Here is a 14,935-nt window from a genome sequence, read left to right as displayed (position 1 = left end):
AAAAAGACCAGGAGCTGTGGCTCAGATCATGAACTCCTTATTGAAAAATTCAGGCTTTAATTGAAGAAAGTAGGGAAAACCACTAGGCCATTAAGGTATGACCTAAATCAAATCCCTTATTATTATGCAGTAGAGGTGACAGATAGATTTAAGCGGTTAGATCTGGTAGAGAGAGTGTCTGAAGAGCTATGGACAGAGATTTGTAACATTGTGCAGAAGCCAATGACCAAAAACATCCCCAAGAAAAAGACATGCAAGAAGGTAAAGCAGTTGTCTGGGGAGGCTTAACAAATAGCTGAGGAAAGAATAGAAAAGGCAAGGGAGAAAGGGAGAGATTTACCCAACTGAATACAGAGTTTCAGAAAATAGCAAGGAGAGATAAGAAGGCCTTCTTTAATGAACAGTGCAGAGAAATAGAGGGAAACAATAGAATGGGAAAGACTAGAGATCTCTTTGAGAAAACTGGAGATATCAAGGGAACATTTCATGCAAGGGTGAGCACAGTAAAGGACAGAAACATTAAGGACCTAACAAAAGCCGAAGAGGTTAAGGAGAGGTGGCAAGAGTACACAAAAGAACTATACAAAAATAATCTTAATGACTTGGATAACCACGATGGTATGATCACTTACCTAGAGCCAGACATCCTGGAATGTGAAGTCAAGTGGGCCTTCAGAGGCATCACTATGAACAAAGCTAGAGGAGGTGATGAAATTCCAGCTGAGCTATTTCAAATCCTAAATGATGATGCTGTTTAAGTGCTGCACTCAGTATGTTAGCATATTTGGAAAACTTAGCAGTGGCCATAGGACTGGAAAAGGTCAGTTTTCATTCCATTCTTAAAGACAATGCCCAAAAATATTCAAGCTACCGTACAATTGTGTTCATTTCACATGCTAGCAAGATTATGCTCAAAATGCTTCAAGCTAGGTTTCAGCAGTATGTGAACCAAAAACTTACAGATGTACAAGCTGATTTTTAAAAAGGCAGAGGAACCAGAGATTAAATTGCCAACATTCCAGAAAAACATCTGCTTCACTGACAACACTAAAGACTTTATGTGGATTACAACAAACTATGGAAAATTCTTAAAGAGATGGGAGTACCAGATAACTTTACCTGCTTCCTGTTAAACCTGTATGAAGGCCAAGAAGCAACAGTTAGTACCAGTCATGGAACAACAGATTGGTTCAAAATTGGAAAGGAAGTATGTTAAGACTGTATATTGTCACCCAGCTTATTTAACTCCTATGGAAAGTACATCATGTGAAATGTCGGGCTGGATGACTCAGGAGCTGGAATCAAGATTGCTGGGAGAAATATCAACAACCTCAGATATGCAGATGAAACTACCCTTATGGTAGAAAGCAAAGAGGAACTAAAGAACCTCTTGATGAAGGTGAAAGAGTAGAGTGAAAAAGCTGGCTTTGAAACTCAAAAAACTAAGATAATGGCATCTGGTCACTTCATGGCAAATAGATAAGGAAACAATGCAAACAGTGACAAACTTTATTTTCTTGAGCTCCAAAATCACTGTGGATGGTGAGTACAGCCGTGAAATTAAAAAACGCTTGCTCCTTGGAAGAAAAGCTATGAAAAAACCTAGACAGTGGATTAAAAAGCAGAGACATCACTTTGCCGACAAAGGTCTGTATTGTTAAAGCTATGGTTTATCTAGTAATTATGGACGAATGTGCGAGTCAGACCGTAAAGAAGCCTGTCAGTTCAGTTCAGTCTCTCAGTCTTGTCCAACTCTCTGCGACCCCATGGACTGCAGCACGCCAGGCTTCCCTGTCCATCACTATCTCAAAGAATTGATGCTTTTAAACTGTGGTGTTGAAGAGGACTCTTGAGAGTCCCTTGGACTGCAAGGAGATCAAATCAGTCAATCCTAAAGGAAATCAGTTCTGAATATTCATTGGAAGAACTAATGCTGAAGCTCTAATATATAAGCCACTTGATGCAAAGAGCTGACTCATTGGAAAATATCCTGATACTGGGAAAGATTGAAGGCAGGAGAAGAAGTTGGCAGAGGATGAGATGGTTGGAAGGTCACCAACTCAATGTACATGAGTTTGAGCAAACTCCAGGAGATAGTGTAGAACTGGGAAGCCTGGAGTGCTCAGTCCACAGGGTCGCAGAGTCGGACCTGACTTAATGACTGACAGCAGTACAAGGGCTGTTGACTAGGCCTATAAGTCACATAGTGTCATTTCTACCACTTTCTGTTGGCCAAAACATGTCACAAGGCCAGCCTAAATGCAACAGTAGTAAATTTCATCTCTTGGTGGAAAGCCCTGCAAAGAATTTTTCTTTTTTCATCTACCACAAATGGAAAAGGGCAGGATGAGTTTAGAATGTGCTTTTTAGCCCCTTTGACTGTTTCCTCCGAAGTTTGTTACTCAGGGTCCTTTAATTAACACTTTTACCTGGCCCTGACCTCTTTTTCTGTTTCTCCTAGAAGGAAGATAAAATATAAATTAAAGTGAAAAAACAGAAAAGCTTTACTAAGAACTAATAGAATTTTGAAAACTCTGAATTATTAAAAAAAAATTTTTAGAGAAAATGTAGTTTACTTACCTTTCAATATTCTTATGTACTTGAACTTGATTAACAGTGATACGAAGAACTCCCCAGGGTCCTGACTTTAATAATAGACTAGGATTATGTGTTATTACCACATTGTTTGTTAGTATTTAATTAAATAGCTTGTGTTAAATTTTTTAAACATTTTAATGTGTGGCCATTAAAATTTTTGACCATGGTATTAATTTCCTAAGTAAATTCTTTTATTCATGTTCTGTATATAGGTAGACATCTATAAACACCTGCCTTTTAGAATGATCTGAAAATCCTGAATTAGTAGATTCTGGATTAATGTTTTTACCTCTTTATTCAACTAACTTCTACCAGTACTCAGTGTATACAAATGTGATTTTCTCTGAATTATATTCATGATCCTCTGTGAGTCACTATTTAATTCTGCTTTCCATTTTGAAATAGTTCTTAGCCTTTGTTCGTTAGTCATGGGAAACAGTTGTGCGACATGCCTTGACATTAACTTGAACATCTAAAATTAGTCCCGTAACAATCAGCAGTTGGGGAGAAGGTTTCAGTAGTTTGTGGTATATGTGAAGTAGACATTGCAAGACTGGAAGGAACTCCCTAGAATAAGTAAGTGATTTGTGTTATGTGTATGTGCACGTACCTGTGTGTATACATAACTGAAAGTCTCTCTTTATTAAGCAAAGGACAGATTACTGCAAATGCGTTATAAGCATGTTTATACATTATGCTATTTAATCATTTTAAAAGAAAAATGTATTTATTGAAAACCTGGAATGCTGGGATGGATTTTGCTGCATATTTCTTTTGTGGGTTTCTTTTTTTTTTTTTCCCAAGGAATAATTGTATTATATATACTATATTTCAAGTGAATGAATTTTTTTTTTTCTCTACAGAGTTTATAGAAACAAACCTATTCACAAAAATGACATCCTGGTTGTATGAATGTCTTTGTGAAGCTGAACTAGCACAGTATTATCCTCATTTTACTGCCCTTGGCCTTCAGAAAATAGATGAATTAGCCAACGTTACAATGAAGGACTACTCCAAATTGGGAGTCCATGACATGAATGACCGCAAACGTCTCTTCCAACTTATCAAAATCATTAAGATTATGCAGGAAGAAGATAAAGCAGTCAGTAGCCCAGACTATCGTCTTCAGACAAGCAATCTGTGTGTCAAGCCTCAGAAATCCAGATCTGGCCCTCGAAGGCAACTGCATTTTGAGTCTCCTACTGACAACAAAGACAGAACTACCAGCAACAATCAGTTTGAACTGTGTGATTTATCAGACTTTTCTGCAAGTGAACAGAAGTCTAACTACATAAAAGTACTGGAGCACATGCTACCAGATAATTCCCAGTACCATATACAAACAGGAATTCTGAATGCCACAGCCGCTGATTCCTACATACAAAAAGAAGCTAAGACTTCATCCTTTTCATCTAATTACTTTTCTCCAGTACAGGGGGATTGTGATAGTTCAGTTATTCAAAGAATCTCTCATGTTTCAGGGTATAACTATGGAATCCCTCATTCCTATATCAGGTAATAACTTTTTATCTTTTTCTTTTTTCTGGAGGGAAAGGAGCCTTAGGCAAGGGCAGGGTTCTCCATGAGCAGAGGAGACCAACTACTCCGTATTTACAGAAAATAATAGTGAACAGCTTCTGTGGTGATAATGCAGATACCTTGACTGGGGGAAATTGATGAAGAATTTGGACTTTCCAGATGGGAGAAAGATGATTGTTCATGTGCATCAAGCAGCTGCTACTTACCAGGGTCAGCTGCAGACCTGTTTTTATTATAGCATGACATGATATATTTAGTGCATCCATGAAGGTAAAATAGTTAACTTTCCTCTGCAGTAGAAAAAAAAAATTACAAAATCCATAGGATTTTTTTTTTTTTAGATTGTCAAATTAACTTCAACCAGGGCTCATGAAGCTTAGTTTTAAAAAACCACTGCTTTGGGGAGGGTGGGAAAAAAAAAAAAAGCCGCTGCTTAATTCAGCTAGTTGAATTAAATAGGTCTTTGGAGCAGTTGATTTACCTGCAAAATTTGAAATATGGTCCTGATTTTGAGTGCTTTTTACAATTCCAGCCCTGGAAGAACAGATGAGTTTGGTCATTCCAAATAGTAAGATACTTTTGATAGCATTTACAGTTTGGGAGCCAGAGTGACAATAAGTTATTTTCACTTAGTGGTATGAGTTAGAATTTGAAAAAGGTCCCTAAGAGTTGAAATATCAAGTAATCCCTAATACTAACCTTGGTATAATAGAAAATACATTCTTTTAAAAATAATGTGTATTGCCTGTTTTGTTATTTTAAAAGTTACAGTTGGTGAGTTACAGAGAAACAAAATACATTCTTAAGCCACTTTAAAAAAAAATTAGGGCTATTATTCTACCTTAAAACAGAGTATTTCCATATGGTCTTATATTGGCTACGGTTTCAGAGGATTTCATAACCAACCAGTTCTTTTATTCTAAAAGAATAGAGGACCCAATTTTAAAGGTAAAAATGTCTTCAGTAATTTGAAATACATAAATGAATTCTATAGTTTTTCTGAAAATAAAATTTTTTTGGCTTGGTTTAGCAAAGCACAGAGCATATAGTATTTTTTTCTTCTTTTAGTTGTGAAAGGACTAGATTGTTCTATGACCATCAATACCATGATTGTTGCTGTCCTGTTGGTTAGCTCAGCAGTGAAAGAGCAAATACTTTTTTGAAAGTTAGTCTTTTATTGAACAAGATATAAAAATCTAAATTGGAATTATTTATAAATAGAATGAAGATATTACTTTCCATTATTTATTTAGATAGAATGGATATTTTAGTTTAAATATTGCTGCCTTATTTATTTCACATATATAGAATACCCCCTCTGCCTGTCCTGATTCTAGATATAAAGATCATTAGAATATCTGGAGACTCTGAGACTCTTAGGGGGCAGGGTGAGTGGGAAGTCAGACAACCATAGAGTGAGCTAAGTGCTCTCACAGAGGTTTATACATGCCAGACGCAGGACGAAAGGTGTTCAATTGAGCTTTCTCACCTTTTGTATCATCTTACTCTTTCCATTCCTTATTATATTAGAGAAATGGAGGTTAAGAAAGTTCATTGTCCCAATAATTCTAATATTGTCTTCTCCCCTAAATTCTAAGTAGGAGCCAGAGTTTCAGAACCCTGAGAAACTCCCTCACCAACTTGAAGCTTCCTGTTAGTGAGTCATCCCTATCCGAAGAGCATTCTCTTTGGATACCTCAAATTAGGTAAGTTCAAAATAACTTATTGGACTCTGAATTTTAATGAAAGTAAGGCATTTAGAGGACTGGTTGCCCTGACTTATTTAAGGTTGTGAACAGACCTAACTCTAGCTGTATTAACTTTGCATGTCAGACAGATATAGTTTATTTCTTCTAGGGAATATTGCACATTAAAACTAGAGCCTTAAAAAAAGAAAAAAGCTAGAACCTTTTCGGAGAAGGCAATGGCACCCCACTCCAGTACTCTTGCCTGGAAAATCCCATGGACGGAGGAGCCTGGTAGGCTGCAGTCCATGGGGTCGCTAAGAGTCGGGCACAACTGAGCGACTTCCCTTTCACTTTTCACTTTCATGCATTGGAGAGGGAAATGGCAGCCCACTCCAGTATTCTTGCCTGGAGAATCCCAGGGACAGAGGAGCTTAGTGGGCTGCTGTCTGTGGGTCGCACAGAGTCAGGCACGACTGAAGTGACTTAGCAGCTTAGCAGAACCTTTTAGGATGCTTTAAAAAATGTGTTTTATTCTGAGAAATTCTCAGTGGCCCAGTGTTTAAGACTCTGTACTTTCACTGCTGGGCTTAGGTTCAGTCCTGGTTGGGGAACTAAGATCCTGCAAACCCCACAGAATGGTCCAAAAAAACCCCAAAAAAGTTTTTTTTTTTTCTTATAAAAAATAAAACACATGCGAAAGAAGAGAAAATACAACAGTGAACCCCCACATGCCTGTCATTCACTTTTAATGATCGTCAGGATTTTGCCATACTTCAAGCCAAAATGGTTCTTTTTTTAGATGTCTGCTATACATTGGTTAAAAAAATAATAACATGCTTCAAAAGCCTTGAGTAGTTTTTTATGCATTATATTAGAAATTTTATTTCTTACTTTTTACTAATTTAGATCCTGGCGAAAAATAATTTTCTAGCCAGTTAGAGGTATCAGAAAATTGAAATTGATATGAAACAATTATATAGTGAAATATCCTGTGTAAAATCTATTATAAAAGGCTGTTTAGGGGTTATTAATCAAATTCTAAAGTGTAAAGGAAGGGAATGATTTGTCTCTCTCAGACATTCTAAGTATATGTGCCAAAGGCATTGGTCTTGGTAAAACATCTACTTTCAAGGATTCTCTTTTCTTGTTACCTTGCTTAAGAGGCATTTCTACATAGGTAAAGTGGTCAGTGCTTAGATGTATCATATATGCCACCATTAGGCTCAGCTAGTAAACCTGATGAATTTTGTACTCTTAACCCAAGGAATATTGCCTCTCTTCTGGATGTTAAGGTAGATGAGTTCACTGAAGACAGCCAGAGAAGAAATGTGTCTGAATAGAAGGATGAATTAGTGGTGGACAGCACCAGTCATAAAATTGTCCTGGGAGTAGGATCATGTTCTAACAAATAAACACATATCAGGGTAGGCAAAAAAAAGGAAGCAAGAGGGACAAAGGGAGGGTCAGAATATACCTGGGAGAAACACGGGGGAAATACATTGAAACCTACCACCAAATTCAAGGTGTTTAATAAACCCAGGTAGGATAAAAAAAAAATTAGATTGAATGGTCAAGAAAACAGTAAATGTACAATAATAAGGATTGAAAGGAAGCAAGAAATTTGCACTTGGATGGGATTGAGTAGAGATGGAGATAGAAGTAAATCAGGAGGATTTAGAGCTAATGAAAGAACTTTCTCAGTGTCAGCACTTTAGTATATAACAGATATTATGTGTATATGTGTGTGTGTGTGTTTGTATTACACCTAATTTATAACAAAATATACTGATACTTTGACCTCTTGGGTAGCTTTATTCCGTTAACTAAAAATTAAAGCCCACTTATAAACATATATCAGACAGAACACTTCAGAGAAAGAGAATCCTTGGACTGAGATGGAGAAAATCAGAGTTTGTGTTCGAAAACGCCCTCTGGGCATGAGGGAGGTACGTCGTGGAGAAATCAACATTATTACTGTGAAAGATAAAGAAACTCTACTTGTTCATGAGAAGAAAGAAGCAGTTGACCTCACACAGTATATTCTACAGGTATGATACTTTCCTTCGATGGAACTAACATTATCAAGTGTCAGGTTTTTTGTTTGAATAGGAGTACAAATTCTGAAATTCAGTTTTTAGGTTTGAGTGTTGGCATTCATTCTGTGTGACGCTGCATCAGTCACTGATAACACTTAGCCTTCATGTTTAAAAAATACAGTGCAGTAGGGGATAACGCAAGCATAATTCCTCCTCTCTCGTGCAATAGAGTTGCATTATACATTCACTCACCATGCTTTATGTGAATTTAATTATACCTATTTAGTCATAAAAGAGCAAATGGGAGAATAAAAAGAGTTTAAATAATGAACTGCTGGTAGGAAGGACTGTCACTGAGTTGCCCCAGACCAACTGTGAGATGGTCACACAGTCTCTGTTCTCTCCTGTCTCTCAGTGTGAACTTACTTTGCTGAGCGCACGTCTGAAGTTTAAAGATGGAGAGCAAAATGGCCCCAGGTTGCCAGCCAACTGCTTATTTTGATTCTTAATTATGTTTAGGCATAGAGTTAAGTTGGTAGAAATTGGGTTCCTGAACAGGCCACTTTGTATAAGGTAGATTGCAGTGAGTAAAGATAATCCAGGAATGTGATTTCACATTGAACATGTATGGGTTTAAGTAAAACACTGGTAGCTCAAACACATTAAGAAATGTTCACTCCCTGCCAGGATGATTATGATTAAGTCCAAGAACAAAGAGTTTGATATCGAAATGAATTTATTCCTGGCTCTTAGGTACCCTTTCAATAAGTCCTTCAGTCCTTCAGTCCTCCAAGCAGCATTCCATTGATGGAAGATATTATAATTTAGGCACTCTTAAAATCATGAAGCAGTTAGGAATAATCTATTAAGATCTGGGAATTCAGAGTTTCTCTTACCCTGAATGTTCATATTATGTCCATTCTATTCTCTCTGTCTCTTGCTTCAAAACTCAATGACTAAGAGTTTCCTGGTGGTCTCATGGTTAGGATTTGGTATTTTCACTGCTGTGGCCAGGGCTCATTGCCTAGTCTGGAAACTGAGATCCTGCAGGCCAAGTGGCATAAGAAAAAAAAAAGTACAAAACCCAGTGATTAGTAGGAAGGAGAAAAAAAAAAAGAGATGGTGAGTAATCTGGTGTGCAGACAATTCACCTTGGTCAGCTGAGATTTTACTCTACTGAAACAAATCCTTCAACACTGAAGTCAGGTTGTTAATCCTCTCCCCTCTTTAACACTTGCATTGTTCTTTGTTTTCTTTGCTTACCAAAATTGGGTTTCTCAGTAAGTCAAAGCAATGCAGAGTCTTTCTATGGGCACTAAATTACTAGGCCACTGTCTAACCAACTCAGTCACTTTAACAGCCTTATCGATTGCTGGTCAGTGCACAATCTATTAGCTCTAGGTGGGAGGTATTTATATTGAAGATGGTCCAAATGACCAATTAGTTGTAATGCTATCTAGTTCCATGGCTACTTATAGCCATAGTAATAGCCCTATCCAGTCACCATCTACCCAAGACTGCCTTAATGATGCTTCTGTCACAGTAATTCCCTCAAGGAGACATCATTTTATCTTTTGTATTTTTCCATTATCCCAAAACACAATAACCTTACTTCTTTGTCATTACCATTGGTCAATACTTATTGAATATCCATAGTTTCCATAGCTCTTTCTCTGCTGTTTGAACTTTGGACCTTTGCTGTCATAGGTCAAACTCCTTACTTGTCAATGCTTATAATATGTGTTGAGAGGCCTTTTTTCTCCCTCTCTTTCTTCCTTAAGTAGAAAGAAGAAAAGGGAGGTTCATAGCAAACGTAGCAAGTAAATATTTATCCTAGATTCTTTGGGTTTTATTTTTAATCTTATTCAGGTATTCAAACAATTGATTCATTTGTCCTTTAATTAAATATCTTATCCTTTCAGATCTTTTGTTACTTAATATATGTGATCATATACATACATTGTGCTGTCATACTTAACCGTTAAATTTTATGATAGCAACATAATCAGTGAAAAAAACAAGGAAACAGAGCTGTTTCTTTCATCCCCAATTTCTTAAATAAAGGAAAATATATATAGATTAAAAAAAGATGGTACTGAAATATATCAAAGTCAGTAGTGGCCCTCTCAGGGTAGTAAGATTTACAGATAATTTGATATTCTTATCTGTTGTAATCCATGTTTAAATTTTTTTCTGCCATCAGCATTATTACTCTCATATCAATAAAATCAGAACTTTTGAATAGGATATAGATCATGCTATGAAGAATGTCTCTAATCTCATTTTGTCCTTGAAGACAATCGATATTCTAAGTGTATCTTTCCAGAGATATTTTAGAAATACATTTATAATCTGAAAAAAAAAATCTTTAAAATATAAGCTATGCAACTCTTATCATATCAAGGCTAAAGTGATTTTTTATTTTTTGGCTGCACCCAGAGCAGCTTGCAGGCTGTTAGTTCCCTGACCTGGGGTTGAATCCAGGCCATAGGAGTGAAAGCCCAGAATTCGAACCATTAAGCCACCAGGGAACTCCATGAAGTGAATGTTAATCAAACTTCACTGATAAAATATGGTCAAATCAAAGTGTATGTGTTGCAGAGGACTTTATGAATTACAATAGTAATCTTGCATGTTCCCATATCTTTCATGAGAGACTCTTACAGAAGTATTAGAAAAATCAATACTTAAGTTCTATTGGAAGGAAAAATTGTTGTTGTTGTTCAGTTGCTAAGTTGTGTCTGACTCTTCGCAACCCAATGGACTGCAGCACGCCAGTCTTCCCTGTTCGTCACTATCTCCCGGAGTTTGCTCAAGCTCACTGAGTTTGATGGCATCACCAACTGGAATCAATGATGCCATCCAACCATCTCATCCTCTGTTGTTCTGTTCTCCTTCTGCCCCCAATCCTCCCAGCATCAGGGTCTTTGGCAGAGAGTTGGCTCTTCTCATTAGGTGGCCAAAATATTGGAGCTTCAGCTTCAGTATCAGTCCTTCCAACGAGTGTTCAAGGTTGATTTTCTTTAGGGTTGACTGCTTTGATCTCCTTGCAGTCCAAGGGGCTCGCAACATTCTTCACCAGCACCACAATTCAAAAGCATCAATTCTTCAGTGCTCAGCCTTCTTTATGGTCCAGTTCTCCCATTGGTACATGACTACTGGAAAAACCATAGCTCTGACTATTATGGACCTTTGTCGGCAAAGTGTTGTCTCTGCTTTTTAATACGCTATCTAGGTTGTCATAGCTTTTCTTCTAAGGAGGAAGCATCTTTTACTCTCATGGCTGCAGTCGCTGTCCACGGTGATTTTGGAACCCAGGAAAATAAAATCTGCCACTGTTTCCATTTTCCCCATCAATTTGCCATGAAAAATCAATCTTTAGTTCTATTAGATGGAAAGATACTAATTCCTTTAATGAATAAATGTTTTCAAAAATGTTTACCCAAGAGCACTTATAGAAAGAGGAGAATAGCTGTATACTCATTGAAATAAAGGAAAACCAAAACCAGTTTATTCCTACATTTATTTCTCTTCCTTTTTAAAAGTTTTCTGAGAAATGCCAAAAATGCTTTAGATATCATCAGTTCAGTTCAGTCTCTCAGTCGTGTCTGACTCTTTGCGACCCCATGAATCACAGCACACCAGGCCTCACTGTCCATCACCAACTCCCGGAGTTCCCTGAAACTCATGTCCATCGAGTCGATGATGCCATCCAGCTGTCTCATCCTCTGTCATCCCCTTCTCCTCCTGCCCCAATCCCTCCCAGCATCAGGGTCTTTTCCAGTGAGTCAACTCTTCACATGAGGTGAACAAAGTATTGGAGTTTCAGCTTCAACATCAGTCCTTCCAATGAACACCCAGGACTGATCTCCTTCAGAATGGACTGGTTGGACCTCCTTGCAGTCCAGGGGACTCTCAAGAGTCTTCTCCAACACCACAGTTCAAAAGCATCAATTCTTTGGCGCTCAGCTTTCTTCACAGTCCAACTCTCACATCCATACATGACCACTGGAAAAACCATAGCCTTGACTAGACAGACCTTTGTTGGCAAAGCAATATCTCTGCTTTTCAATATGCTGTCTAGGTTGGTCATAACTTTCCTTCCAAGGAGCAAGCGTCTTTTAGTTTCATGGCTGCGATCACCATCTACAGTGATTTTTGGAGCCCCAAAAAATAAAGTCTGACACTGTTTCCACTGTTTCCCCATCTCTTTCCCATGAAGTGATGGGACCAGATGCCATGATCTTCATTTTCTGAATGTTGAGCTTTAAGCCAACTTTTTCACTCTCCTCTTTCACTTTCATCAGGAGGCTTTTTAGTTCCTCTTCACGTTCTGCCATAAGGGTGGTACCATTTGCATATCTGAGGTTATTGAGATTTCTCCCTTGACTCTAACTTGTGCTTCTTCCAGCCCAGCGTTTCTCATGATGTACTCTGCATATAAGTTAAATAAGCAGGGTGACAATATACAGCCTTGATGTACTCCTTTTCCTATTTGGAACCAGTCTGTTGTTCCATGTCCAGTTCTAACTGTTGTTTCCTGACCTGCATATAGGTTTCTCAAAAGGCAGGTCAGATGGTCTGGTATTCCCATCTCTTTCAGAATTTTCCACAGTTTCTTGTGATCCACACAGTCAAAGGCTTTGGCGTGGTCAATAAAGCAGAAATAGATGTTTTTCGGGAACTCTCTTGCTTTTTCCATGATCCAGTGGTTGTTAGCAATATGATCTCTGGTTCCTCTGCCTTTTCTAAAACCAGCTTGAACATCTGGAAGTTCACGGCTCGCGTATTGCTGAAGCCTGGCTTAGAGAATTTTGAGCATTACTTTACTAGCGTGTGAGATGAGTGCAATTGTGCGGTAGTTTGAACATTCTGTGGTATTGCCTTTCTTTGGGATTGGAAAAAAAACTGACCTTTTCCAGTCCTGTGGCCACTGCTGAGTTTTCCAAATTTGCTGGCATATTGAGTGCAGCACTTTCACAGCATCATCTTTCAGGATTTGAAATAGCTCAACTGGAATTCCATCACTTCCTCTAGCTTTGTTTGTAGTGATGCTTTCTAAGGCCCACTTGACTTCACATTCCAGGATGTCTGGCTGTAGGTGAGTGATCACACCATTGTGATTATCTTGGTTGTGCAGATCTTTTTTGTACAGTTCTTCTGTGTATTCTTGCCACCTCTTCTTAATATCGTCTGCTTCTGTTAGGTCCATACCATTTCTGTCCTTTATCAAGCCCATCTTTGCATGAAATGTTCCTTTGGTATCTCTGATTTTCCTGAAGAGATCTCTAGTCTTTCCCATTCTGTTGTTTTCCTCTATTTCTTTGCATTGATCGCTGAGGAAGGCTTTCTTAACTCTCCTTGCTATTCTTTGGAACTCTGCATTCAGATGCTTATATCTTTCCTTTTCTCCTTTGCTTTTCACTTCTCTTCTTCTCACAGCTATTTGTAAGGCCTCCCCAGACAGCCATTTTGCTTTTTTGCATTTCCTTTCCATGGGGATGGTCTTGATGCCTGTCTCCTGTACAGTGTCACGAACCTCCGTCCATAGTTCGTCAGGCACTCTATCAGATTGAGTCCCTTAAATCTTTTTCTCACTTCCACTGTATAATCATAAGGGATTTGATTTAGGTCATATCTGAATGGTCTAGTGATTTTCCCTACCTTCAATTTAAGTCTGAATTTGGCAATAAGATATCATACTTAACTATTAAAACATACAGTGATTTCTGAGCAGAGAAAGGATTTGTCTCCTTGCTTAAAGACCCATTTATGAGTTAGGTATAAATCATGTCCATTAAAATGGGATTTTAGAAATGTATTTTGCTCTTTATTATTGCCATTTTCAAGCCTAATCAAAAGTATAACCGCCATCTACCTATGACCTAGCTTCAAAGTTAGATTTTACTGTTCTTAAAATCAGTCAAATGTTTCAGAACACTAAAAGTTCACAGATCTCTTTGTCCTGCTTCACAGCTTCATGTTTTTCTCACCTCCTAACTTTCGGAGACTTTTTTCTCTTCTTTTTTTGGCCACACTGTGCAGCTTGCAGGACCTTAGTTCCCTACCCATGCAGTAGAAGCTGGAGTCCTAACCACTGCGCTACCAAGGGATTCCCTGGAGAATTTTTTCTATTGATAAATTTGGCTTTGTGGCTCCAATTTCTTCTCAAATGACCTAACAAATTTCCATTCTAAAGTAATGTATATGAAACAGAATCATACTTGGGGTACAGTGACCCATAGTAAACTGGCTTAAGCCCATTTCCACCAGAGAAGCAGCTCAAGACGCAGACAGACCTTGTTTTTTAATTAGGGAAAAACCAAGGCTAGACCATAGACCTTTGTAAAAAGAACCTTCTATGTTAGTGTTCTAGTATTGCTGAAAGATCTGAAATCTAGGGGATTCGATGATCAATGGATGAATGTAGACACAAAACCGTAACACTTGTATGAAGATATAAAGTGCTGAAAATATTTTTCCTGTTTCCTTTCCATTTTTTTAAAAAATCTTAATTGTGCCCTGTACTGCAGTTGTTAAAAGTTTTATTGCAAAAAAAAAAAAAATTCCCCATAAAATTTTGTCTTAACTGAATATTTAGAGTAGGCCCAAAAGGTAGTATAAAATATGACTTCATCTCTCATTCATCATGTGTGGACTGCCATTATGATACTACAGTCAGACTTGAAATTATTAGGATTTTTTACCCAGATATAGTTGGGCTGCCAACTTGGTAAGCCTCTAAATTATGCAAATAATTATGGTTGCTGAACTAACACTTTCCAGACCCAACCTAGTGGGGTCTCCTACCTCTCCTCTTTCAGATTACCATGGTTTTTCATTTGGGAATAATCTTGGATTCCTTTCTCTCCCCAGCTATCACATCCAGTCAGCTGCCAAATTTCTTATGCGCTCATTTCTTTTTATTTACATTGTCATTGTCTAATTTAGACCCTTCTTAACCTAATCTAAAATTCCATGGATGGAGGAGCCTGGTAGGCTACAGCCCATGGGGTCGCAAAGAGTCGGACATGACTGAGCGAATTTCCTTTTCTGTCTTTAACCTAACCACTA

The 14,935-nt window shown here is 37.9% G+C and overlaps 1 protein-coding gene across 2 annotated transcripts in view; it reads left to right on the top strand.

The window, feature by feature from the left end:
- Positions 1–3,112: 3,112 nt before the first annotated feature.
- The window catches only part of KIF24 (kinesin family member 24), a 48,683-nt gene continuing 36,860 nt past the window's right edge, over positions 3,113–14,935 (top strand). The window contains exons 1-4 of one of the 2 annotated variants that reach the window (XM_052644617.1): positions 3,113–3,174; positions 3,462–4,113; positions 5,739–5,843; positions 7,684–7,873. In XM_052644617.1, the coding sequence (XP_052500577.1) occupies positions 3,491–4,113; positions 5,739–5,843; positions 7,684–7,873 (918 nt within the window). In that variant the 5' untranslated portion in view covers positions 3,113–3,174; positions 3,462–3,490. Of the gene's footprint in view, positions 3,175–3,461; positions 4,114–5,735; positions 5,844–7,683; positions 7,874–14,935 lie in introns of both variants that reach the window. The other variant, XM_052644616.1, reaches the window with a different exon arrangement.

The sequence above is a fragment of the Budorcas taxicolor genome, chromosome 8 (genome assembly GCF_023091745.1).
Source record: "Budorcas taxicolor isolate Tak-1 chromosome 8, Takin1.1, whole genome shotgun sequence".
In the NCBI taxonomy this organism is placed as follows: domain Eukaryota; kingdom Metazoa; phylum Chordata; class Mammalia; order Artiodactyla; family Bovidae; genus Budorcas; species Budorcas taxicolor.
This window is presented reverse-complemented; position numbering and strand designations above follow the sequence as displayed.